This window comes from Carettochelys insculpta, chromosome 5, assembly GCF_033958435.1.
Source record: "Carettochelys insculpta isolate YL-2023 chromosome 5, ASM3395843v1, whole genome shotgun sequence".
Classification (NCBI taxonomy): Eukaryota; Metazoa; Chordata; order Testudines; family Carettochelyidae; genus Carettochelys; species Carettochelys insculpta.
The window spans coordinates 110,001,321-110,025,561 of record NC_134141.1 but is presented as its reverse complement, the minus strand read 5'-3'; the positions used below and the strand labels follow the sequence as shown (position 1 = coordinate 110,025,561).

General features: G+C 44.2%; 1 protein-coding gene across 3 annotated transcripts in view; it reads left to right on the top strand.

The window, feature by feature from the left end:
• WDR7 (WD repeat domain 7) overlaps positions 1-24,241 on the top strand; it is a 310,876-nt gene that overhangs the window by 163,214 nt on the left and 123,421 nt on the right. For all 3 annotated transcript variants that reach the window (XM_074995753.1, XM_074995754.1, XM_074995752.1), the window contains one exon: positions 875-1,096. In XM_074995753.1, coding sequence (XP_074851854.1) covers positions 875-1,096 — 222 coding nt within the window. The remainder of the gene's footprint in view (positions 1-874; positions 1,097-24,241) is intronic.

The following is a 24,241-nucleotide window of genomic DNA, read 5'->3' as shown; positions in this document are numbered from 1 at the left end:
TCAAAAAAGCTCTGTGGACACTCTGGGGGGCCTTCCCTTAACAGCCAGGGCACCCACAACAATAAGCAGCCCAGTCTGCTGTGCTTCCAGGCGCCTGTTTTATCCAGAGAGCAGCCAGGCAGTGCAGCTGCTCTGTCAACAGAGTTGAGCATGCTTCCCAATAAATGGCTTTTGTGTGTGACTGCACTCTGTTGACCAGCAGTTTTTTCAGGACATCTGTCCTGACGTCAACGTCTGTCGACAGAGCCCTGTAGTGTAACTGTAGCCTTAGATAATATTTTTACAAGTCTGTTTTCTAGATTGTTTCTGTGAAGATATCCTGTTTGTTTCAAATCACATTAATACTGATGCAAATAAGAATCAAGAGTAAAATTCACTTTTCAGAAAATACTGATTTGACAACTGCAGAATCCCAGAAGTCTCATTCTTTTTCAGTGAAATATGGGATTAAAACAGTTTTTCCTATGAGAAATTGCTACTTTTCAGTGGGTGGAACTGCAGATGAAGGAAGAGGAAAGTTATACTTAAACTTTTGGCCTGGACTGGGGACTGAGAGAGGAAAAATGGAACCAGGACCAGTCAACAAAAAGTGTCTGGCTCCACATCTTCCTGTAGGGGAAAGTAAGCATAGCAAACAAGTACCTTGAGATTGAAATGAGACCAGTTTTGTCCATCCATTTGAGCTTTTATACGTATTTGATATTTTCTGACAGCTCTCAGTAGCATTTTCCCACAAGTATATGTTCAATTAGCTGAATTGGACAGGTTTTTTTAAATAAATATGAAATATTCTCCTTAATGTGCAAAATTTGATTGGGGTGGCCTTCCTCTTCTACTATTCCTGACCAGTTGTTCTAATGTTTTTGTATTGCAGGTTGTCTGTCTGGTCTCCCACAAATGAAAAAAATATCTACATCATATGAAGAGAGAAGAAAGCAAGCCACTGCTATTGTCCTGTTAGGAGTGATCGGAGCAGAATTTGGAGCTGAAATTGAACCTCCAAAACTGTTGACAAGACCACGCAGTTCCAGTCAAATTCCTGAGGGGTTTGGTTTAACTAGTGGTGGATCAAACTATTCCTTGGCAAGACATACTTGTAAGTATACTATGCTGCATACTTTTGTTTCTATTTTAACCACATCATAACTATGCAGTAGATTTTGTTTCAATACCATTTGTTCTCTAGTAGTGTCATTTTCATAGAGTAAGGACAAGGAACAAACACTGAACATGTAAATGTCAACATACTAATATGTAGTTATCAGGAAATTATTTCTGATATAGCTGTACAATATGTGAAGTTTATGAATATTTGGTGGGATATTCAAAAGCAAATAAAGAAATTGATTCCTGCCATTGAACTAAAATAAATTCTTTAAGTAGTGTCCCATGGTTTCCTGCACCATAAATGCACAGTAGAGCCTCCTTTATGCTATCTGGCATACGCATGCAACGTGGGCCCCTCAGTTCCTTCTCTGCTGTCATCGGCTGCAGACAGAGCTTCTCTCTCTCCCTCTCTCTGAAAGACTACAGAGTAACACGGCTACCTCTTTGTTACTATTCAGCAGCTTAGTTAGGTAGTTCAGTGTTGTTCTACCCTACCCAATTGTCTTTCCTGTTCAAAGCTTAAAAAAAAACAAAGTTTAGTTTGTGTCGTCACCATGCCAAGCTCCTCAGGCTTCAAGTGATGTGCAATGTGCAGAGAAGTTATGCTCGTCTCCAACAACCATGGTTCGTGCATCAGGTGCTTAGGTGAGTGCCATGAAGCCCAGTTGCGCACCCGTTGCACCAGCCTCATGTCACCTCCCCTTCAGATAACGCAAGGGCATTTCAAGAGTTATTGCGGCAAGGTGGCCCAGGCTCAGGAAGAGGCCCTGCAGGAGGTGCCAGTCAAACAATACAGGCTTCTCTGCACCTGCAGCCTCATTCTTCCTCTAGAATCATGATGCCCATGGATGAGGCCATTATGGACCCCACCAATGTCATATATGGCAGACACTGGCATCCATACCTCCTATTAACAAGAGGGCTGACAAGCACTACACGATGGCCTGCAAAGGTGCAGTGTTCTTACTTACCTATCCAGAACCAAACTCATTGGTGGCGAATGCTGTCCACAATAAGACAAAGTCCTTCTGTTCCACCCCTCAGGACAAGTTAAGAGAAGGTGGGATATCTTGGGACACAAAGTTTATTTGTCCGGCAGCAATTTATGTGGCCATATTAGCCAATTACGACCATCTTAATTATTCCAAACTACAGGAGTTGGTCCCCACCTTACCTGAGCAACAGTACCTCACCCTTGTGAGCGTCATCTGCGAGGGGCACATCATCACCCACACAGCACTTCAGTCCACAATGGATGTGGTGGACATGGCGGCTAGGGTCACAGCTGCTGCAAGTCCTGGCTCCAGGCCTTGGGGAGTGGAGACCCATCCTTGACCTCAGAGGCTCAACAGATACATTCTTTATCGACGGTTCAAGATGGCGAATCTCACAGCCATTATTCCAGCATTGGACAGAAACGATTTGTTCTCAGCTCTTGGCCTACAAAACGCCTATTTCCACCTCACAGTCCACCCAGTGCACAGATGTTTCCTCTGATTTACAGTCCATTATCAGTACCGGGTCCTTCCATTTGGGCTCTTCACGGAGCTCAGGGTGTTCTCCAAGACTCTGGAGGTCATGGCCACGCACCTGCGTCAGCACAAAGTCATCATCTTCCCCTATGTAGAAGATTGTCTCATAAAAGGACTGTCATTCCCTGAGGCCCTTCTCACGGTGCTGGTCACTATACACCTCATGTTAAGTCTCAGCTTCCATATAAACTACGAGAAGTCCATGTTTCAACCCACGCAGTCCCTAGAGTTCATTGCAGTTCACATAAACATTACCGCCACCAGGGCCACTCTGCCCCTCCAGAGATTCCAGACTCTGCACAATCTCAGCATAGTGGTAGGACTGTCCCCCACTGTCACATTGTGTGTCTGCCTCAAGCTGCTGGGGTACATGGCTGCTAGTCAGACTGTCCAGGCTTCACATGCGGTGTCTTCAGTTGTGGCTGGCCACATGTTATGCCCTGGCCAGGGTCCTGCTGTTCAAGACTGTAGACATTCTACTGCATGTTCTTGCCTCCTTCTACTGGTGCACATGTCCAGGCAACATTCTCACCAGTATGCTGTTCCACCAGCTACTCCATCTATCACCCTTACTATGGATGCCTCCCTTATGGGATTGGGAAGGGGGCATTTGGGTTCTCACTGTCCAGAGCAAAATGGTCCTTCACCAAGTAAGTGCTCCACCTAAACCTCCTGGAACTCAGAGCATTCCACTATGCTTGCAAGCATTTCCAACAGTATCTCGCACACAGGTCAGTCAACATCCTCATGGATAACACCATCTGCATATATTATATCAGCCATTATGGCAGGGTTTGGTCCCTGTCCTTGAGCGCAGAGGCCATGAAACTGTGGACGTGGTGCCTTTGGTATCACATCACTCTGGTGGCCACATATTTCCCTGGGGTGCTGAACATGATTGCAGACACCCGCAGTCACTCATTGACATGCCTCAATCTCATGTTCCAGCTTTGGGACCAGTCATGCGTAGACATGTTTGGGACCCAAGTCAGCAGAAGGTGTCACCACTATTGCTCCAGAGCAGGTCTGGGGAAACGCTATCTGAGGGATGCCTTCTCTTTACGTGTTTCCTCCCCTTCCCTTGATTCACAAGCTCCTGGTGAAGGTCAGATGGGATCAGGCTTGCCTCATCGTGATAGCTCTGGCATGGCAGAGACAAACTTGGTATCCTTGTCTGTATCCAATGTTAGCAGTAACTCGGTATCATTTTCCTCCTTGCTGCAATCTTCTATCTGAGGACTTCGGCTGCACCCTTCACCCACGTCCATTCAGGTATGCCTCCTGCATGGCTCCTTCATGGTTCCCGAATGCCAAAATTGCATTCTCTGAGGGAGTAAAAATTATTCTTGTTAACAGCAGACAGGAGTCCACACACAAGTCATACCTCTACAAGTAGAAGCAGATCTCCCAATGGTTGGATGCTAACCAGCCAGTGCCTCCTCACAACGTTCCCCTTCCTGTCCTCCTCGACTACCTGCTGCACCTGCATCAGTCCGGCCTGGCCCTCATTACTGTCTGGATGCATGCCACAGCGTTCTACAAAGCACAGCATGTGATTTTCCTTTCTCACCCATACTATCGCCAGATGTTTTCTGACAGTTCTGCAAAACACCTTCTTGTCGTTACGTCCTCTGGTTCCTGTCTGGGACAGTAATCATGTACTCAATTGCCTCATAAAACCATCATTTGAACCCTTGGTGATGGAGACAGGATCACATCTGTCAATGAAGGTCTTATTTTTGGTTGCCATCACGTCATTCAGGAGTGCTGCGGAGCTTGCTGGTCTTACAGCTGAATCTACTTATACCATGTTTATCAAAGACGGGTCACTCTTTGCCGTCATCCTAAGTTTCTTCCAAAGATTCGCTCTTCATTTCACATCAACAAATCCATCACTTAACTTCATTCTTCCTGAAGCCGCACTCTGATCATGTGCATGTGACATGAGACACTCTGGACGTTCTGCAGGTGTTGGCCTTCTACATCAGCTGCACAAGGCCTTGATGCGTATCTCCTATGCTCTTCCTCTCATTCGAAGAGTGGTACAGGCGTCTGCATGTTTCATCTAACAGCTATACAAGTGTATCTCCACCAGTACTCACAGTTACTACGCACTTCATTGACAGGAGCTTCCGGGTGCTGTCCATTCTCCATTCTACCAGGGCTGTCTTCCACCACCGCCTTTCTCAAGAGTGTACCCCTTACGGACCTAAGCAAGGCAGCAGCAATGTAGTCTTTCAGCAACATGTTTGCACAGCACTATGCTCTCATATCTTCCGCTGCTTCCTTCATTCAAGTGGACAAGCAGTTCTGTCACCTGTAATTGTTTCTGGGGTCCAAACACAACTCCAAAGTGTGATTATTGTTTAATAGTCACCCAGAATGGGGAACTCACGGGAGCACCACTCAAAGAAGAAGTTATTCACCTGTGTAGTAATGATGGTTCTTCAAGGTGTGTGTCACTGAGGGTGCTCCACTTCTCTCCCTCTTCGCCTGCTCTGGAGTGTGATGCTCTATTTGCTTGGGCAGAGAAGGAACCGATAGCATGAGGAGGCCCTACTGTGCATGTGCGGTGCAGGAAACCGTGGCTATAGAAGAATCTCCAAGTGCCAGCCTGAGGACAGACTGACACCCAGAGTAAAGCATCCCCAGGGACACACCTCTTGAAGAACCATTGTTAATGGACAAGGTGAGTAACTCACTATTCTACTGGTGGTGGGTATCCACACATGCCTCAATAACATAATTTATTCTGCATATGGATGGAAAAAATTTGTGGGAACATTGGCCATGACTACTTTGTTTTGATTGTTTCCTTGGGAAACAGAAGGTGCCAAAAATATTGCTATTGAGGGTTTCTAGGCATGTCCTCTATACTATACATGGCTGATCAGACACATTGGCAAAATTTGTGGTATTTGGCATAACTCTATGCGGGTGAGTAGTCTGAGTGATAGCCATGTTAGTCTGTAGTTTTGCACATAGCAAGCAGTCGTGTAACACCTTAAAGCCTAATAAAAGTGCTACAGGACTGCTTGTTTTCTGTGCAGGTGGTATTAGTTTATGTCTACAACCTCTTCAGATCTTTTTTATATTAAGGAGTTATTAGCAGCAAATAACAGCTGAAGAGAAGATGAAATGGTAGGGCCTGGATTGTAAGAACTGGCTGAGCTGGATTTTGCACAGGACCTCAGGTTGAAGATGGTAGGGTCAGGAGTCTAATATCCATTTACACCATGTATGTGTTCCCCTATGTATTTCAGGAGCTGGTTCTGCTCTTGGTTTCATCTCGAGTTTGTATTTCTTGCATCGTCCCCCTTGTGGCACTAAGTAGCAGCTAGTGATTACCAAAGTACAGTGCGGTGCACTCTGGTTTTATTTCTTATGTCAGTGGTGGCATATTGCTGGCTATTTGGATATGTCCTTAGCTGTCTGTTTATACTACAGGTTAAACCTCTCTAGTATGGCACCAGCTTGGACCTGACTCATGGTGAATGAGAAAATTTGTTGGACCATGGGAGGACAGTATTGTCTAGTAGCATTACAAATACATCTGCTACTTATTGGGCTCTTAAAAGATGTTTAGGGAATAAAGTACAGCTAAATAACAGAACAGAACCCTGGACTGGTGACTGTAAATAAACTGGTGACTTTAAATAAACTTTATGGACCTCAGGAAACTGGCCACACACATAAGTGGGCATTTGGCTAACTAAAATCATGCTGGATTACAAATGTTATCAGACGAGAGATGCCAGATGAGGTTTCAACCTGTATTTAGGACTGCTTTTTGCTGCAAGCACTTAATTTTACAGTGGCAAACCACAACCTTTTCATTTCTGAGGATCCAGGGGTGGGGAATAATTTCTGATGGGGACTGCTTCAAGAATTTGGCAAGTAATTGAGGATCACACACACTTATGATATATTAATGGAGGAGGTGTGGGGTCTGGAAGGAGGTCAAGTGCAAAAGGTAACTCAGCTAGGAGAGGGCAGAGCATTGGGATGCAGGATCCCGGAGGAGGTATGGGTGCAGGAGAGGATTCTGACTTGGAAAAGCAGTGTATGAGGGGGAATACAGGATCTGGGAGGTGGTTGTGCCCTGGGGCATGGGTGCAGAAATGGGCTCAAAGGGTTTGTGTTGTGACCTAGGGTAGGAGGTGTCATGTAATATACCAGAAGGCCTGTCTGCAGGCCTAAAGGCCTTAAAGAGCAGCCTCTAGGTCTCAAAGAGAAAAGTGGAAACTTCCATTCCTGTTGTACAGTCAAGTTCCCATCCTTACATTACACTCCGTTACATCCTTAAACCCCACAAACATAAACAGCACATAGCCATATCAGCCCTGACACCTGCATTTAAGATGGAAACTTAAAAAATCAGTAAACAGTGCAATCTCGGCTTCAGTAGTAGTAGGCATCCTTCAGTCTGCACAGACTATGGATCGCGCCCTATAAAGTTTCAATTTAAGACTTCATTTACAGCGTCTATTGTGACTATAAAGACCCACACGAGAGTGACAGTCCTTGCTGCATCTCTTGCAGATGTAGTGGGTGTCTGGCAAGTCCTTATTGTGCTTTCTGTGAGCTCGCTTCTCCTCTGCTAGCTGTCTGATCTTCAACTCGCCCTTCTGAAGGCCCTTGTGTAACCCCTGCCTCCATCTGCCGCAGTCGTCTGCTAGTTCTTCCCAGTTGTCCAGCTTGATGTCTACCTCTCTGAGGTCTCTCTTGCAGACATCTTTGTAACGCAACTGGCGGCGTCCGGGAGGTCTTTTGCCAGAGGCTAGCTCACCATACAGGATGTCTTTTGGAATCCTTCCATTCGTTCATCCTGTGGACGTGGCCAAGCCAGCGGAGCCGACGCTGCCTGAGGAGGGTGTGCATGGTTGGGATTCCAGCTTGCTCAAGGACAGCTGTGTTGGTAACTCTGTTCTTCCATGATATTCCAAGGATGCGCCTGAGGCAGCGCAAGTGGAAGACGTTCAGCCTCTTTTCCTGGTGGGCATACAGGGTCCAAGTCTCGCTGCCATAAAGGAGGGTGCTGAAGATGCAGGCTCTGTAGACTTGCATTTTGGTGTGAGTGTACAGCTTGTTGTTATTCCACACTCTCTTGCTGAGTCTGGACAGAGTTGTGGCCGCTTTTCCGATCCTCCTATTTAGCTCAGTGTCCAATGACAGAGTGTCAGTGATGGTGGACCCGAGGTAAACGAACTCATGGACAACCTCTAACGTATAGTTGTCAATGCTGATTGATGGGGATTCGGCAACATCTTGACCAAGTACATTTGTCTTCTTTAGGCTGATGGTAAGCCCAAAGTCCTTGCACGCTTTGGAGAACCGATCCAGCAGTTTTTGAAGCTGGTCTTCTGTGTGAGACACTACAGCAGCATCGTCTGCAAACAGCATGTCTCTGATGAGGACTTGTCGCACCTTAGTCTTAGCTCTCAGCCTTGCAAAGTTAAACAGTTTCCCATCAGATCTTGTGTGCAGCAAGATGCCCTCTGTTGAAGATCCAAAGGCATGCTTCAGGAGGAGTGCGAAGAAGATCCCAAGCAATGTCGGATCAAGCACGCATCCTTGTTTGACACCGCTCCTGATTCTGAAAGCATCCGATAATGCGCCATCATATTGGATGGTTCCTCTCATGTTTTCGTGGAACGACTGGATCATCTTCAGTAACCGTGGAGGACAGCCTGTCTTGTGGAGCAGTTTGAACAGACCATCCCTGCTGACCAAGTCAAAAGGCTTGGTCAAGTCAATGAAGGCTATGTAGAGTGGCTTTCTCTGCTACCTGCACTTCTCCTGCAGCTGCCTTAGAGAGAAGACCATGTCAACGGTAGACCTCTCTGCACGGAATCCGCACTGCGATTCGGGGTACACCCTCTCAGCAATCTTCTGGAGTCTGCCAAGGATGACGTGAGTGAACAGTTTACCAGTGACGCTTAGGAGGGAGATTCCACGGTAGTTGTTGCAGTCGCTTCTGTCTCCTTTGTTCTTATACAACGTTACAATGTTAGCGTCACGCATATCCTGTGGAACCTCACCCTCTTTCCAGCACAGGCACAGCAGCTCATGCAGGGGTTCCAGCAGTGTGTCCGCGGCACATTTGATTACCTCTGGTGGTATACCATCCTGACCAGGGGCCTTTCCTGCTGCAATGCTGTTGATGGCTGTCTTCAGTTCATCCACAGTTGGTTCTTGATCCAGTTCATCCATTACTGGTAGGAGCTCGACGCCATCGAGGGCTGCGTCAACCACAACATTCTTGCGTGAGTACAGCTCGGAGTAGTGCTCGACCCAGCGCTCCATCTGTTTGGCTTTGTCAGCGATGACTTCACCAGATTTGGATTTCAGAGATGCCATCTTGTTCTGGGTGGGTCCTAATGCCTTCTTCATACCCTCGTACATTCCTCTGAGATTACCAAAGTCGGCACAGGTCTGGATGCTGCTGCATAACTGGAGCCAGTGGTTGTTGGCACAGCACCTGGCTGTCTGCTGTACTGTTCTTCTGGCCTCTGTAAGTACTTGCTGGGTACTCTGGCTCGGTGAGCGTTTGTACTCCAGGAGTGCAGCACGCTTCTTTTCAATGACTGGAATCATCTCATCAGAGTTAGCTTCGAACCAGTCGTTCGTGTTTCTAGCTCTTCTTCCAAACACCGACAAGGCCGTGTTGTAAACTGTATCCCTCAGATGTTGCCATTTGGATGTCGCATCGACACCCCCATGGCCGCTGCGCAGATTTTCCTGGAGGGTCTGTCTGAACTTTTCAGCTTTCTCCGAGTTTGCCGTCTTTCTGGCGTCAATGCGGGGCCTTCCAGCAGGTTTACAGCGGTACAGCTTCTTGGGTCTCAGCTTGAGCTTGGAGCAAACTAGCGAGTGATCTGTATCGCAGTCAGCACTATGATAGCTGCATGTCAGAAGGACGTTTTTGAGGTTGTTACGCCTAGTGATGACCATATCTAGTTGATGCCAGTGCTTCGAGCGTGGGTTTCTCCACGACACTCTGTGCTGTGGCTTGCACTCTGAGCAATCTTGGCTTCAGCAATGTAAAAACGCTAAAAGTGGCATAGCCCCAATATGCACACACCCAGTAAACACCTCAGGGATAAAAACTTGGGAAATCCTGCCCCTAGCTGAATCTCACTGGGGACTTTCAGCTTCAGAGGTGTCCCCCCAGCTGGAGCCACATCCACCTTGGTCCTGGTGTGAGGGATTTGAGGACCAGGACTCCCCAGGGAAGAACTGACGTAAGCATTCCGAAGCACCTCTTACCTGGTTGAGTTCATTTTGCTGTTTTGCTTTTGCTTGCTAATGTGTACCTTGTGAACCTGTAGTAGCTTGAAGTAATTAAGCTTAATAAAGTACATTATCCCTAATCAGCTCTGTGTTGAAGCAAATCCCATAATCCTTTATGACCTTGGCCTTGTAAATTGACAGGAGGGGATTGAGAAAATTACCTGGAGATGTTGTGGAACCTCCATCGTTGGTTAGACAAACAAAGCAGATTAGACAAACATCCATCCGAAATGGTCTAGGCGGTGCTTGGTCCTATCATGAGTGCAGGGGATTAAAGCTGATGACATCTCAAGGTTCCTGCTGGTCCTGTGAGTCTAATGTTCTTTTTTCCACTGGTTACGGAATTTAGTATTTTAATTAAGAGCAGGCAAGTTACAGGCTTCAGAGCTGATCCTCTCTTCTGACGTGTGCGGTTTTTTAGGGTTCTACTATCAGGCACACAGATTCCCAGGTTTGTCTAGCAGTTTCTAACTGGGTTTGGTTGGGGTAAGGGGTTAAGTGAAAAGTTGTTGGCTAAGAAGGGGTTAACTAAAAGGAGTAAACTATGAAGGGGTTACTAAAAGGGGTGAACTAAGAAGGGGGTAAACTAAAAAGGGGTTAACTAAGAAGGGGTGAGCTAGGAAGGGACCCCAGTAGTGGGTCTGCCTGCAGCCCACCTGTCAGTACTGACATACAAACACACAACACTCTGTCCTGTAGAACAGGGAGGTTCAGGGGGATACGCTTCCCAGCTGAGGCAGCTTGCTTTCAGAACTTCCCGGTCATTGGGCCGGAACCCTTTCGGGGGTCCTGGGATGTCTTTGCCTCAGCCTTACTCATGGCCCTTACAGGCTCATGAACTAAAACATAAACACACCACAATACACAGTTGAGAGTACCTTTCCCTTTAACCACTGGGTAGGGTATTGGGTAAAAGAATGGATATGAATGACAAACAAATAGCAAGACATAAACAAATTAAACACAAGTAATAGTTTTTACTTACTCAATTGAGCAGGTACAAAGATAAAACAATAAACTGTTGCATTATGTTGCTAAAGCTGTACTTATACAGGTTTCTTTGCAGTACCGATAGGTATTTGCCACTATTCCATCTATCTTGTGAGCAGGCGGGGCCGGGGGCGGGGGAGCGTAGGGTGAGCAGTCCTCAGCATAAGCAACACTCAGCTTCTCCAGGCTTTGGGAGTCTCCCCCTTGGGGCGTTGCTGTTTATGCTTCTTTATAGGATTTTTGATGTCACTACTTCCTGGGGTGATTTGTGCCTATACACCAATCATTTTACGACACATTTTGCTTTTCCCCTTATATGGGATATACTATGGGAAGGGTATCGTAACACATTTTACTTGATTCCTTATTTGGGATGTGGAATGGGGAGGGCTCACCAGCTTTAGCTTGATCATTACATTCATTGTGTCGTGTTGCTAACTGCTCCTGCTTCTCCAGGCTCCATGTTTATCACATGCAGTCAAAGAGCCTCCCCCCCGCCCCTTACTTCCTGTTTTCTTGTCTGGCTGAGACACTTCCCCATTTCCCTTAGCTGAGGTTAAAAGTAGAGTGCCTGAGCTATGCACCCGAGGTCGGTCATGCTGATATGGCCTGACTGACATTTGAGATCTTGTTCATATTCTACAAGGGTTAAATTTTCCTTTGGGTTTATGCAAAAAGTTTACGAAAGGTATTCCCTGAATTCTACCTAAATGGAATGGCAAAACACCTAGTTTTTTTTCCAAATCCTCATTCTCATCGGGAGTAAGAAACTCAGCTCCCCATACCTCTCTAAGTATTAGGTGGCTTTGAATTTTTGTTTGGATAGGAGAAAGGCATTTGAGAGTGTGCCTAAGCTATTTATAGCTTTTAAGGATCTGTGTAATACAAGGGCCATTTCCATTCAGCATCTATCATACTTGATTAGGTTGTGCAATCAGACATGGTTATGCTGTAGCAAATGTACCAGCACCTGGGAGTCATAGTTTACTGTATTGGGCAGGGCTAATTTGACAGTGACGGCTTTGCTCTGGAACATTTTCATGGTAAAAGGACCTATGGAATAGATTACATGGCTGCATTGGTGGGGAAGTCACAGACCCTTGATGTGTCAGTATAGAAGCTGCTTATGTTGTGATTTCCTCCTTTAGTCTGGCTGTCATATTAGTTATTTAATATCCATTTTCTAGGCTGGGTTTTGAAGGAGTATCAAGCTCAACCTTTTCTTGTGATGGTGAAGCTAACCTTCCATCCTCCTAACCACCTCCTCAATCCTGATTCAGTAGGGATAAGATGACCCTGTTTAGTTAGTAGACTCAGCTGGGCGGGGTTATGGAATGCCTACAAAGGACTGAGAGCTTACTTGGGAGAGGGGAAACTGCAGGAAGGCAGATAACTCCTCTGATAGGCTCTGGGGAAGGTAACCTCCAAACAGATAACCTGGAGGACGATTGAGGAAGGTTGCAAGAGCAAGACGGGCTCCCTTAAGTAGTCCTGGAAGATTAACAAGTCCCATGGATGAAAAGCTTTGATAGTCAGTGTACTTTGTTGGAGAACAGGGAGGAAGTGAACGCAGGAGCAGAGGAAGACCCTTCGTTTTAAGATTTCACTTGGGATTGATCTTCACAGACTTAAGCCCTTCGAAAACAAGACTCCACAAAGTTGTGGTTCTTTCTTTTTTTGAAGAAACAGTATTGTAATTCTAGAGTTCCTGAATCAAAAAAGAGTCTTGGGGGAGCGGGGGGAGGTGGAAGGCCTCTGAAGGTAGTCCTGTTGAAAGCAGCCATACACAAATAAGGGGAATAGTATGCAAGCCCCAACCTTATCAGAGCATGGCTAATCTTTTTGTTTTGTGTCTCATAGTTAAGGTCCTACCAAATTCACAGTTCCTTTTTGTCAGTTTTACAGTCATAGGATTTTTAAAATTATTTCAGATTTAAATAGCTGAAATCATGAAATGTACGATTTCCTTGATTTCCCCCACCCCCAACTCATGAGGAGAGCCTTCTTGGTCTTGTCTACACTTCCCTGAAGATCGACCTGGTCAGGGTCAATCTTCAGAAGTCTGATTTTGCACATCTGGTAAAGATGACAGTTGACTCCTGACAGATCAGTTTCAACTCTTTAAATCTGCCGTCCTTATTTGTACCTTTGAAGAAATAGTACTGCCTTCTGAGCTGGGCTCCCATTCAGTAGCTGCCCCTCTCCAACCACCCAACTCTGAAGGCAGTGCAGAAAGATGGCAATGCCATGATCCCCCTAAAATAAACTTGTGATTCCCTCTCCAAACATTTTTGGGGTCAGGACCCTCAATTTGAGAAATAATGGTCTCTCCTGTGAAATCTGTACAAGGTGAAAAAACACAGAAAAGACCAGATTTCACAGTCTGTGAATTTGACTGGGCCCTACTCATGATATATTCCTGGAGAAGTTCTATACTTTGAATTTTTCAAAGATAAAGGAATGAAAAAAAAAGTAGTCAAAAATATAATATTTCCCTCCTTGATTTTAGAATAGCACAATAAGAAATAATTCATTGTGGCAACCTGTTCCTGTAATAATGTAAGTTCTTTTAAAATTAAATAAAATGCATATATCTTGCTATACTGTATTTTAGAAAATACCCATTGTGATATTTCCACTCCGTCCTGATGGAATTCTTTAGAAATTCACACAATGACCTTGCCTGACATCTCACATTAATCTCTGCTGACCTTACAAATGGTTCATGAGATATTTAATTATAAAATGCCACCCAAAGAATTTCTCATTACAAATTCACCACAGCACACCTAAACTGCAGCTAATGCTATGTTTATAAAGTTAATGGCCTGATAAATCTGGATGACTGTTCTGTGCTGAATGTGAAAATACTCTGCTCCATTGTTCATGCAGTATATTTTTCAAAGCACTGCCAGCTACATAGTTAATAATGATAAGCGTTTTGCACTTTAATTCCATCATTGTCGTGAATGACAACATATTTGAGGTGGTTCAGATTTTGGTTTGTTTTTGCAGATTATCTATCTTTCATAGTATAACTTCGGGTTTCCCTTATTATACTGTGCAGCCTGGCAGTCTTACCAATTGTTCTAGGCTGGCCCCTCAACACTTCCCAAGAACTGCTGAGTGGGGTTCCTAGTCTATAAACATCTTGGGGCTACTAAGAGGCCAAATTAAGGTTGCAAAGACACACGTTTTGATAGTTTCACATTTGCTGGTTGTGGTTTTCACTGATACTTTGTAACAATAAAAGAATATTAAGACTGGGAGTCCAGCATTCCAGGTTTTGGAGAGCAATGTGCTTTCATGGTTACAAACACTTCTACCCTTACTCCCCGTACCTCAGTCTGATCCTTTTTATACCTGTCCCCTCTGTGCTATTCCTGTATCTTGTCCCCAACACGTTGCCACCTCTGTTACAGTAAGGCCACTTCTTGTGCAAGTTGCCTGGATACCTCCAGCAGGGATACTGAGAGTGCAAGAAAGAGGGTCTCCCTGCTCAATTTCAGTGCCTGGTGCAATAGCAGTCTACAGCAGCTAGGAAGAATGATTTCTGGGAATATTTTCAAATCTGAAGCTGAGAGAGGGAGCACGTTCAACCTATCCATAGGAAAGACACATGCATGGTTTGACTGAAAAACAGAAAGTTATGTGGGTGGAGTCTGCTCAGAACAAACAATTTGGGAGCTAAATTCTACAACAGTTCTAGAAAACATTAGTGAGAATGTACAGACTGCAATTTTGCAGAGACATAAGACCTGTCTAAAAACATGGGCAGATACTGGGAAGGAGGCAGTAAAAAAGGCACATCTCAAAAACTACAACATCCTTCTGCTAAATTTCGAGTTGCTGCTTCAAAGCACTGAGGTGCTAGAGCTTTTTGGCGAACTAATTGTAAGAATTTTTCAACATAGTGAAAAATAATAGGTTATACTAACCTTGTTTTTGGAATCGGTTAACCCATTACAACTGAAACATTCCAAAAGAGTACGTTCTGAAGCAGACTCCAAGCATGGAAAATTGCAGAACAAACTGTTTGCTTGGCAAAGTTATAAGTGGAGCTTTACCAGATTCATGGTGGTGTAATTGTAGGGGTCCTGACCCCAAAGGAAGCTGTGTGAGGGTAGCAGGGTTATTGTAGGCGATTGCAGCACTGCTACTCTTACCTTTTGTGCTTCTGTGCTGCTTTTGACAGTAGCACTGCCTTCAGAACTGGGCAGCTGGAGAGCAGTGGTTGCTGGCTGGGAGTCCATCTCTGAAGGCAGTGCTACTGTCAAAAGCAGTAAGAGCACAGACGTAAGAAGGGTATGGTATTTCCACACTTATTTCTGCCCTGCTATCTGCAGAACTGGGACCTTGAACGTCTACAACTCGCCAGGTGCTGAGCAGTACAGAAGTAGAGCAACATGGATATAGTGTTGTCACCCTTACTTCTGCACTGCTGCTGGCAGGATGCTGCCTCAGAGCTAGATATCTGGCCAACATTACAACCACTGCTCTCCAGTTGCCCCAGCCCTGAAGGCATCACAGAAGTAAGGGTGGCAATACCATGACCCTCCTAAAATAACCATCGAGAACAATGCGAAGTCCTGTGGCACCTTATAGACTAACAGATATTTTGGAGCATAAGCTTTCATGGGCAAAGACCCGCTTCAATTATGCTCCAAAATATCTGTTAGTCTGTAAGGTGCCATAGGACTTCTTGTTCTTGAAGATACAGACTAACACAGCTACCTCTTTGATACTAAAATAACCTTGTAATTCCCCTGCCATCTCATTTTGAGTAAGGACTCCCCATTTGAGAAATGCTGGTGTCCCCCATGAAATCTATATAGTATAGGGTGAAAGCACACAAAAGGCCAGATTTCACAGAAGGACATAAGATTTCATGGCTCATGACGTGTTTTGTGTGGCTGTGAATTTGATAGGGCCCTAGTTATAAGCAACTGAACACAAGGTTTTTAAATGGAAAGTGTTAGGCAACCTGAACTTTAGGCATTACTATCTGCTTTCCCTCTGATAAAAATAAACTAACACTCTTAGGCTACGTCTACACGTGAAGCCAACATCGAAATAGGCTATTTTGATGAATAACGTCTACACGTCCTCCAGGGCTGGCAACGTCGATGTTCAACTTTGACGTTGCGCGGCACCACATCGAAATAGGCGCTGCGAGGGTACGTCTACACGCCAAAGTAGCACACATCGAAATAAGGGTGCCAGGCACAGCTGCAGACAGGGTCACAGGGCGGACTCAACAGCAAGCCGCTCCCTTAAAGGGCCCCTCCCAGACACAGTTGCACTAAACAACACAAGATACACAGAGCTGACAACTGGTTGCAGACCCTGTGCCTGCAGCATAGATCCCCAGCTGCCGCAGAAGCAGCCAGAAGCCCTGGGCTAAGGGCTGCTGCCCACGGTGACCATAGAGCCCCGCAGGGGCTGGAGAGAGAGCATCTCTCAACCCCCCAGCTGATGGCCGCCATGGAGGACCCAGCAATTTCGACGCTGCGGGACGCGGATCGTCTTCACGGTCCCTACTTCGACGTTGAACGTCGAAGTAGGGCGCTATTCCGATCCCCTCATGAGGTTAGTGACTTCGATGTCTCGCCGCCTAACGTCGAAGTTAACTTCGAAATAGCGCCCGACGCGTGTAGCCGCGACGGGCGCTATTTCGAAGTTGGTGCTGCTACTTCGAAGTAGCGTGCACGTGTAGACACAGCTTTAAAGTGGTAGAGGATGAAACTATATTCTTTTTTGGTCACATGTGCAGTTAACCTTTTACTGGCATTGTAATTGCAATCTTAGCTGCTGCATTTGTTTGAGGTAATAACAGGTATCATTACAGGCAGTTCAGTTAGTACTCTGTGTACTTAAGGTTGCTTAACATATCCCATTATAAGATCCTATTTACAGCTGCCAAATCAAAACTGTTCAGGCTGACATCTCCAGGCTGTTTGCCTTCCTCATATTGATTTGTTTCAAGAAAGTTTCAGCTAAAATGGGTCAGCCATTCCCAAGAACAAGTTCGGGGGAAAATACATTGTTTTGCCCATATTTAGAAAAGCCCAAAATCTTACAATATTTTACTTGAGAGTTTCAGCACCATGCTTTGAAGCAGGAAGTTAATATTGACTGGTATATCAGAGATTAGCCTTTTTATCTCTCTTTGGGAAAAAAAATGGTTGCGATATGAACCTCGGAAAAATCATAATTTGCTCATGCTCAATAGAGTTTGGACCTAAATTCTCCAAAAATGCCATCTGCACTGGGCTTACCCCAGTCCAACACCACGGGGCAAAGAGGATTGTACCTTCAGTTGCTCTTCGTGACTGCTAAGGGCCACTGTGGCAGCAGATAAAGGAACTGCAAAGGAAGACTCTACCCTTGGCTCCCATTGCTGGCCCCTAGATGGTCTGGAGGAGGAGGATACCTGATGGACGAAGATTGAGCAGAAGAGTGGTACTGGCTGAAGGGGAAAAGAGGTGGAAGAGGGGCAGGGAACTGAATCAGTGTGGAGAATTTGAAGAGATGAGATTGGACTGCCTGAGCAAGGAAACAGTATGGGAGAAAGAACATCAGGAGAAAAACTGATTCTAGTTAAGTGAGAGGCACGTGATGAGGCGGATGGAGAGACTTAGAGGAGGAGCTTTTGGTGGGGGAAGAAGTAGAACTGACAGAGAAACTGGGATAGGAGACAAGGTAGGGGAAACAGTGACAGAAGGGTCACCAGTGCACACTCTTCTCCATAACAAGTGGAAAATAAGTTTTGGAGCACTGGGAGCATTCCGGAGCACTCAAAGAAAGCTAATGTGCCAATTTTTAAGAAGGGTAAACAGGCTGACCTGGGTAATGATAGGCCTATTCACCTGACAAAGATGCCAGGGAAAAACAATGGTGTCTGCTGATAAAGCACTCGATTGATAGAGAATTAAGGAGGAGTAATGTAGTTAATTGAAATCAACATGAGCCTATGGAAAATAGATCCTGTCAAACTAATTTATGTCTTTTTTTTTTTAATTAGATCAGGTTTGACTGATGAAAATAATGGTGCTGATGTAATATACTTAGACTTCTGTAAGACATTGGTATTACCTGGCATGTTGATTTAAAAAAAAATAGAAAATTAAGAAGGCACACATTAATTACATGGATTAAAAACTGGATAACTGATAGTTCTCAAAATATAATTGTGAACAAGGAATTATAATTAAGTTGGTGTGTTTCAGAAAGTTGGAGTGGCATAGAAGGCAGAGCACAGGCTGTGAAGTCAGAGCCCTCTAGCTTCCCTGTTAAACTCGGAACAAGCAAGCAAAGTGTTTTAATACAGTTAAATGAGAGCGTGTATATCTGAAAACCAATAAAGTAGGCCATACTTACAGGATGGGGAACTTTATCTTGGGAAGTAGTGATTCTGAAGAAGTTGTGGCTGTCATAGTGGATAATCAGCTAAAAATGAGCTCCTTTTGTGATTCTGTGTCCAAAAGAGCTAATGAGATCCTAGGATACGTAAACAGGGGAATCTCTAGTAGTAGTAGAAAGGTTATATTTCCTCTGGATTTGGCACTGGTGTGACTGTGGCAAGAATGCTATCCTTTATTGGTTACCACAATTAAAGGAAAATGGTGATAACTTGGAGAAAGTTCAGAGAAGAGAAAGGAGGATGATTAAAGGATCAGAAAACATTCCTTCTGGTGATAAGTTAAATACATTGACCTCCTTTAGTTTAAGAAAGAAGAGTTTAATGGAGTGACTTGATTTTTGTGTGTAAGTACCCACCTGGGGAACAATTTTTTAATTGAGGGATCTTCAGTCTAACAGAGAAAGTTAGCGTGCAATTCAGTAGGCTGGAAGTAGAAGCTAGACATATTCACATTGCAAATAATTTTTTTTTTTGTTTAACATTGAGAGCAGCAAACTGCTGAAATGATTTACCAATGGTCGTAGTGGATTCTCCAGCACTGACTAGTTTTATATCAAAACCGGATATTTTTTTCTTGAAGATATTCTCTAGGAATTATTTGGGGGTATTTTTTATGACTTGTACTATCCAAGAGGTCACACTAGATAATCACAGTGGTCTCTTCGGGTCTTAGGCTTTATGAATATTTATTAGGATAATCTTTAATTACATGATCATGGGATTCCTGCCTTTAGTCAGTGAACAGGATACTCACCGAATGCAACTGTTCAATATTTTTTTCTCCTCATTTTCAGTGTGTGGCCTCAGTCCCTATTTACAGCACACTGTTCAAACCCTGCTCTGACTACAGATTTATTAATTTCCTTGTGTTTTTCTTTTTTTATGATGGTCATTACTAGAGTGAGTATCTGAGTACTTCACACATGTTCTTAAATTTATTTTCACATCTCTCTGAGATGAAATTATTGGTAATACACGTACATGTGTTTATATGTAAAATAAAAACAATGTTTTTACTGGTTGTACTGTGGTTCTGATTCAGCAGTGGGGTTAAGGATTTAATTTGATCCTATCCCTATCCAGCAAAGTACTTATATACACAGTTAACTCAAAACATATGAATAGTCCCATTGGAGGAAATAGACTTGTGATTACTCATGCTTTAAATAGTGACTGAGAGATAGCCAAGTTAGTTTGTAGTCTATCAAAACAAAAAATCATTCAAGTAGCACTTGAAAGACTAACAACATAATTTATTAGGTGATGAGGTTTCGTGGGACAGACCCACTTCTTCAGATCATAACCTTACCAAAACAGCCTCAGTATATAAAGCACAAGTATCACAAAGGTAGCCGTGTTAGTCTGTATCTTCGAGAACAACAAGAAGTCCTGTGGTACCTTATAGACTCGAAGATACAGACTAACACGGCTACCTCTCTGATACTCGTGCTTTATATATTGAGTCTGTTCTGGTAAGGCTATGATCTGCAGTGGGTCTGTCCCACAGAAGCTCATCACCTAATAAATTATTTTGTTAGTCTTTAAAATACTACTTGACTGCTTTCATGCTTTAAAGTCTTGCACATAAGTGCTTTGTTGAATTGGAGTCTGTAGCAGTATACACGCTTACACCGAGTGTATCCAATTTAAAAAGAAAAAAATTGTCTTACATAAGACCAAACATGGAATCCATAGAGAGCATAAGGACTGTCTGCTACATTTGTTAGTTAGCGGAAGCCTTTCCTAATGTGTTTTGATTCATTAGCTCTGCTGTGCAGTGCCAGTATGTTGATCATCATTTAAAAACAATTAATATATGGAAAAATAATCTTTCTAAGAAGAATGTCTGTCCCCCAGCCGTATGTAGTTATTACATATAAAGTTATCTTTAAGCCAATATTTTGAACTACCCCAAAGCAATTAATACAAAGGACACAGCTCGAGATCATGACTTACAAAGGCAATAAAACAGTTGTTGAGTACCTGAATAGAAGCCTTTCAGAGCAGATATAGCAAATTAGCTGAATAACTTAATTTTAAAAATGGGTATATTTATCACAAATAAGTTGAGTTTATTATTTGAGCATAATTAAAAGGTTGCTAATAGTGCCATTATTTACACTTTTATTGGCTTATTAGACACCTAGTATGCAAGGAAGTTCTGCAAACCCTCATGGATTCTCTTCCTGGTTATTACTGTATTAGTTCTTTTGGATCAGTAGATTTTAATCTCCAACTTGATCTGAAATTCAGCATACTAATAGATTTAAATCTAATATGCTACGATTAGATCAGTGTCTCAAAGCAAAATTTTGTCCCTGAAGAAGAAACCAAGTAATTTATAAAAATCTGTATCTTGGCCATAGAGATATTTAGAAAAAAATAGTCTTTATGACAGAAATCAGTCAATCTGCTCAGTGAAGTCAGCAACAAAATCTAAGAATGAAATCTCCCTTCGCTCCCAGATATGGGAGCGGGGAACTATGTGACATATTTGTAGTCCTCAGGGATTTCTTTTTAGCAGATTTAACATCTGGATAGTGTAGTAAGTTATTAAAAAACAGTGAACTGGAAGTATTGCATTCTGACTTATAAGTGATTTTAGATTGATACATCAAGTTTATTGTCGGTAAGCTTAATAAATAAAGTCGAAGCCATTAACAATAGCACGTCACTGTCAGGGACAGCATAGTTCTTCAGTGTAAACTTTTCGATATCCATCTGTATTTAAACCCCAAAAACCTCAGGTGCAGCCTGTATTTCCCATATGGTGGTAGTAGTAGTAGTAGTAGGCATCCTTCAGTCTGCATAGACTATGGATCGCGCCCTTAAAAGTTTCAATTGAAGACTTCATTTACAGCGTCTTTTGTGACTATAAAGACTCACACGAGAGTGACAGTCCTTGCTGCATCTCTTGCAGATGTAGTGGGTGTCTGGCAAGTCCTTATTGTGCTTTCTGTGCACTCGCTTCTCCTCTGCTAGCTGTCTGATCTTCAACTCGCCCTTCTGAAGGCCCTTGTGTAATCCCTGCCTCCATCTTCTGCGGTCGTCTGCTAGTTCTTCCCAGTTGTCCAGCTTGATGTTTACCTCTCTGAGGTCTCTCTTGCAGGCATCTTTGTAACGCAACTGGGGGGCGTCCGGGGGGTCTTTTGCCAGAGGCTAGCTCACCATACAGGATGTCTTTTGGAATCCTTCCATCGTTCATCCTGTGGACGTGGCCAAGCCAGCGGAGTCGACGCTGCCTGAGGAGGGTGTGCATGGTTGGGATTCCAGCTTGCTCGAGGACGGCTGTGTTGGTAACTCTGTCCTTCCATGATATTCCAAGGATGCGCCTGAGGCAGCGTAAGTGGAAGACGTTCAGCCTCTTTTCCTGGTGGGCATACAGGGTCCGAGTCTCGCTGCCATAAAGGAGGGTGCTGAGGATGCAGGCTCTGTAGACTTGCATTTTGGTGTGTGTGTACAGCTTGTTGTTGTTCCACACTCTCTTGCTGAGTCTGGACAGAGTTGTGGCCACTTTTCCAATCCTCCTATTTAGCTCAGTGTCCAACGACAGGATGTCAGTGATGGTGGACCCGAGGTAAACGAACTCGTGGACGACCTCTAACGTATAGTTTTCAGTGCTGATTGATGGGGATTCAGCAACATCCTGACCGAGTACGTTCGTCTTCTTTAGGCTGATGGGAAGCCCAACGTCCTTGCACGCTTTGGAGAACCGATCCAGCAGTTTTTGAAGCTGGTCTTCTGTGTGAGACACTACAGCAGCATCGTCTGCAAACAGCATGTCTCTGATGAGGACTTGTCGCACCTTAGTCTTAGCTTTCAGCCTTGCAAGCTTAAACAGTTTCCCATCAGATCTTGTGTGCAGCAAGATGCCCTCTGTTGAAGATCCAAAGGCATGCTTCAGGAGGAGTGCGAAGAAGATCCCGAACAATGTCGGAGCAAGCACGCATCCTTGTTTGATGCCACTCCTGATTCTGAAAGCATCCGATAATGCGCCGTCATATTGCATGGTTCCTCTCATGTCTTCGTGGAACGACTGTATCATCTTGAGTAACTTTGGAGGACAGCCTATCTTGTGGAGCAGCTTGAACAGACCATCCCTGCTGACCAAGTCAAAAGCCTTGGTCAATTCGATGAAGGCTATGTAGAGTGGCTTTCTCTGCTACCTGCACTTCTCCTGCAGCTGCCTTAGAGAGAAGACCATGTCAACGGTAGACCTCTCTGCACGGAATCCGCACTGCGATTCGGGGTACACCCTCTCAGCAATCTTCTGGAGTCTGCCAAGGATGACGCGAGTGAACAGTTTACCAGTGACGCTTAGGAGGGAGATTCCACGGTAGTTGTTGAAGTCGCTTCTGTCTCCTTTGTTTTTACACAACGTTACAATGTTAGCGTCACGCATATCTTGTGGAACCTCACCCTCTTTCCAGCACAGGCACAGTAGCTCAATCAGGCTTACCTATTGTGGAGTACCTTTGTGCTAATGTCCTCAGTAAGGTCTGCTTCTATGCAGGAAGTCAAAATTACCTCCTCCTTCCAAAACCTGTACAGTTCAGGCTTTCTCATAAAACACTGGATAAGCTATAAACCCACTTAGTAGAATGATTCTTACCAACACATTGAACACATGAAATCAGAGACCGAATACCTTTTGACATCTACATGACTATGCTGCCATAGCTATATCTAGTGTAGACTCCTTTTATGCCTTATGAAAGTTTTGCCAGTCAGGGGAAGGCAAAATTAATGTGAAGCCAAGTAAGCCTGATAAGATTTTTCTAGAGAAAGATGAATAGGGACCTAAACATGGATGAGACCATCAGTATAATCCTGTGCATGTAAGCAAGGACTGACACAGGCTTTCAAAACCACTGAATGTGGATTATCTCATTATGATTTTTTTTAAAAAAGATGTTAAAAGAACATTATTAAATGTTTCAAGCTTTGGGAAGTTGAAAGTTAGTAAATGCCAGAATTTAAGGTTGCCTTTTAATAAAGTCTCCCTGTGCATATGATACAGTTTTTAATTACATGATCACATACTGTTTTTTCGTAGGACCTCTGCCTCATTCAGCACACAGGGTGAACCATTGCCTCATTTTCTGCGGAAGTTGAAGAGTTTGTAATAAATCAGACAGGGGTTTTGCAGAAAGAAAAGAGATGGTCTCCTGGTTAAGGCAGTCAAATAGTGGATTCTGCCCCTCCCTCTATGACAGACTTCTTACCTGCTTTTCACAAGTGGTCACTAATTGTGTATTCCTTATTTACTAGGTTTCTGACTTAACACCCTGGAGCAGCCATTTGTAACCACGGAGTGGTCCATGTGAATGGCCCTCCTTCATCTCAGTGAATTGCAAGATTGAAATTGGGCATGTGCACTACCAATGACCCCAAGAATAAGACTAAATATTTTGCCTGTGATTCTCCTCCTTCATCATGCCTTTTTTCAATACAAAGCGAGCCATTGCTAGTGGCACATTAAATTGCTGGCAAAAGTAATGTAAAGAATTGGAGAGAGTGCACAGCTCTCACAATGTTGTGTGCAATCAGCATGCACTTCACACACATCCCTGCTTTAAAACTATCACTTCTCACTTTGCCAAGGGCTACATGGTCTGCCCCACTCTACCCTTTCCTTGAAGCCCTCAACCAACCTGTACCCCTCCTCCTTCCTTGAGCATGCCCTCTTACCTCTGCCTCCCAGCATTTCCATAGCCCTGTGAATTGCCTGATTCACACCCTATCCCTATTCCTCCCTCTCCCTCCCAGAGCTTGAATGCAGGTTACCTTCTGCTCCAAGGACTCTGTCTTAAAGTGCTGAACACTCACAGGTGCATTTTAAGGCAGTATTTTAAATATATAAGGGGGTATCTAAAATATAGCACTAATTAATGGT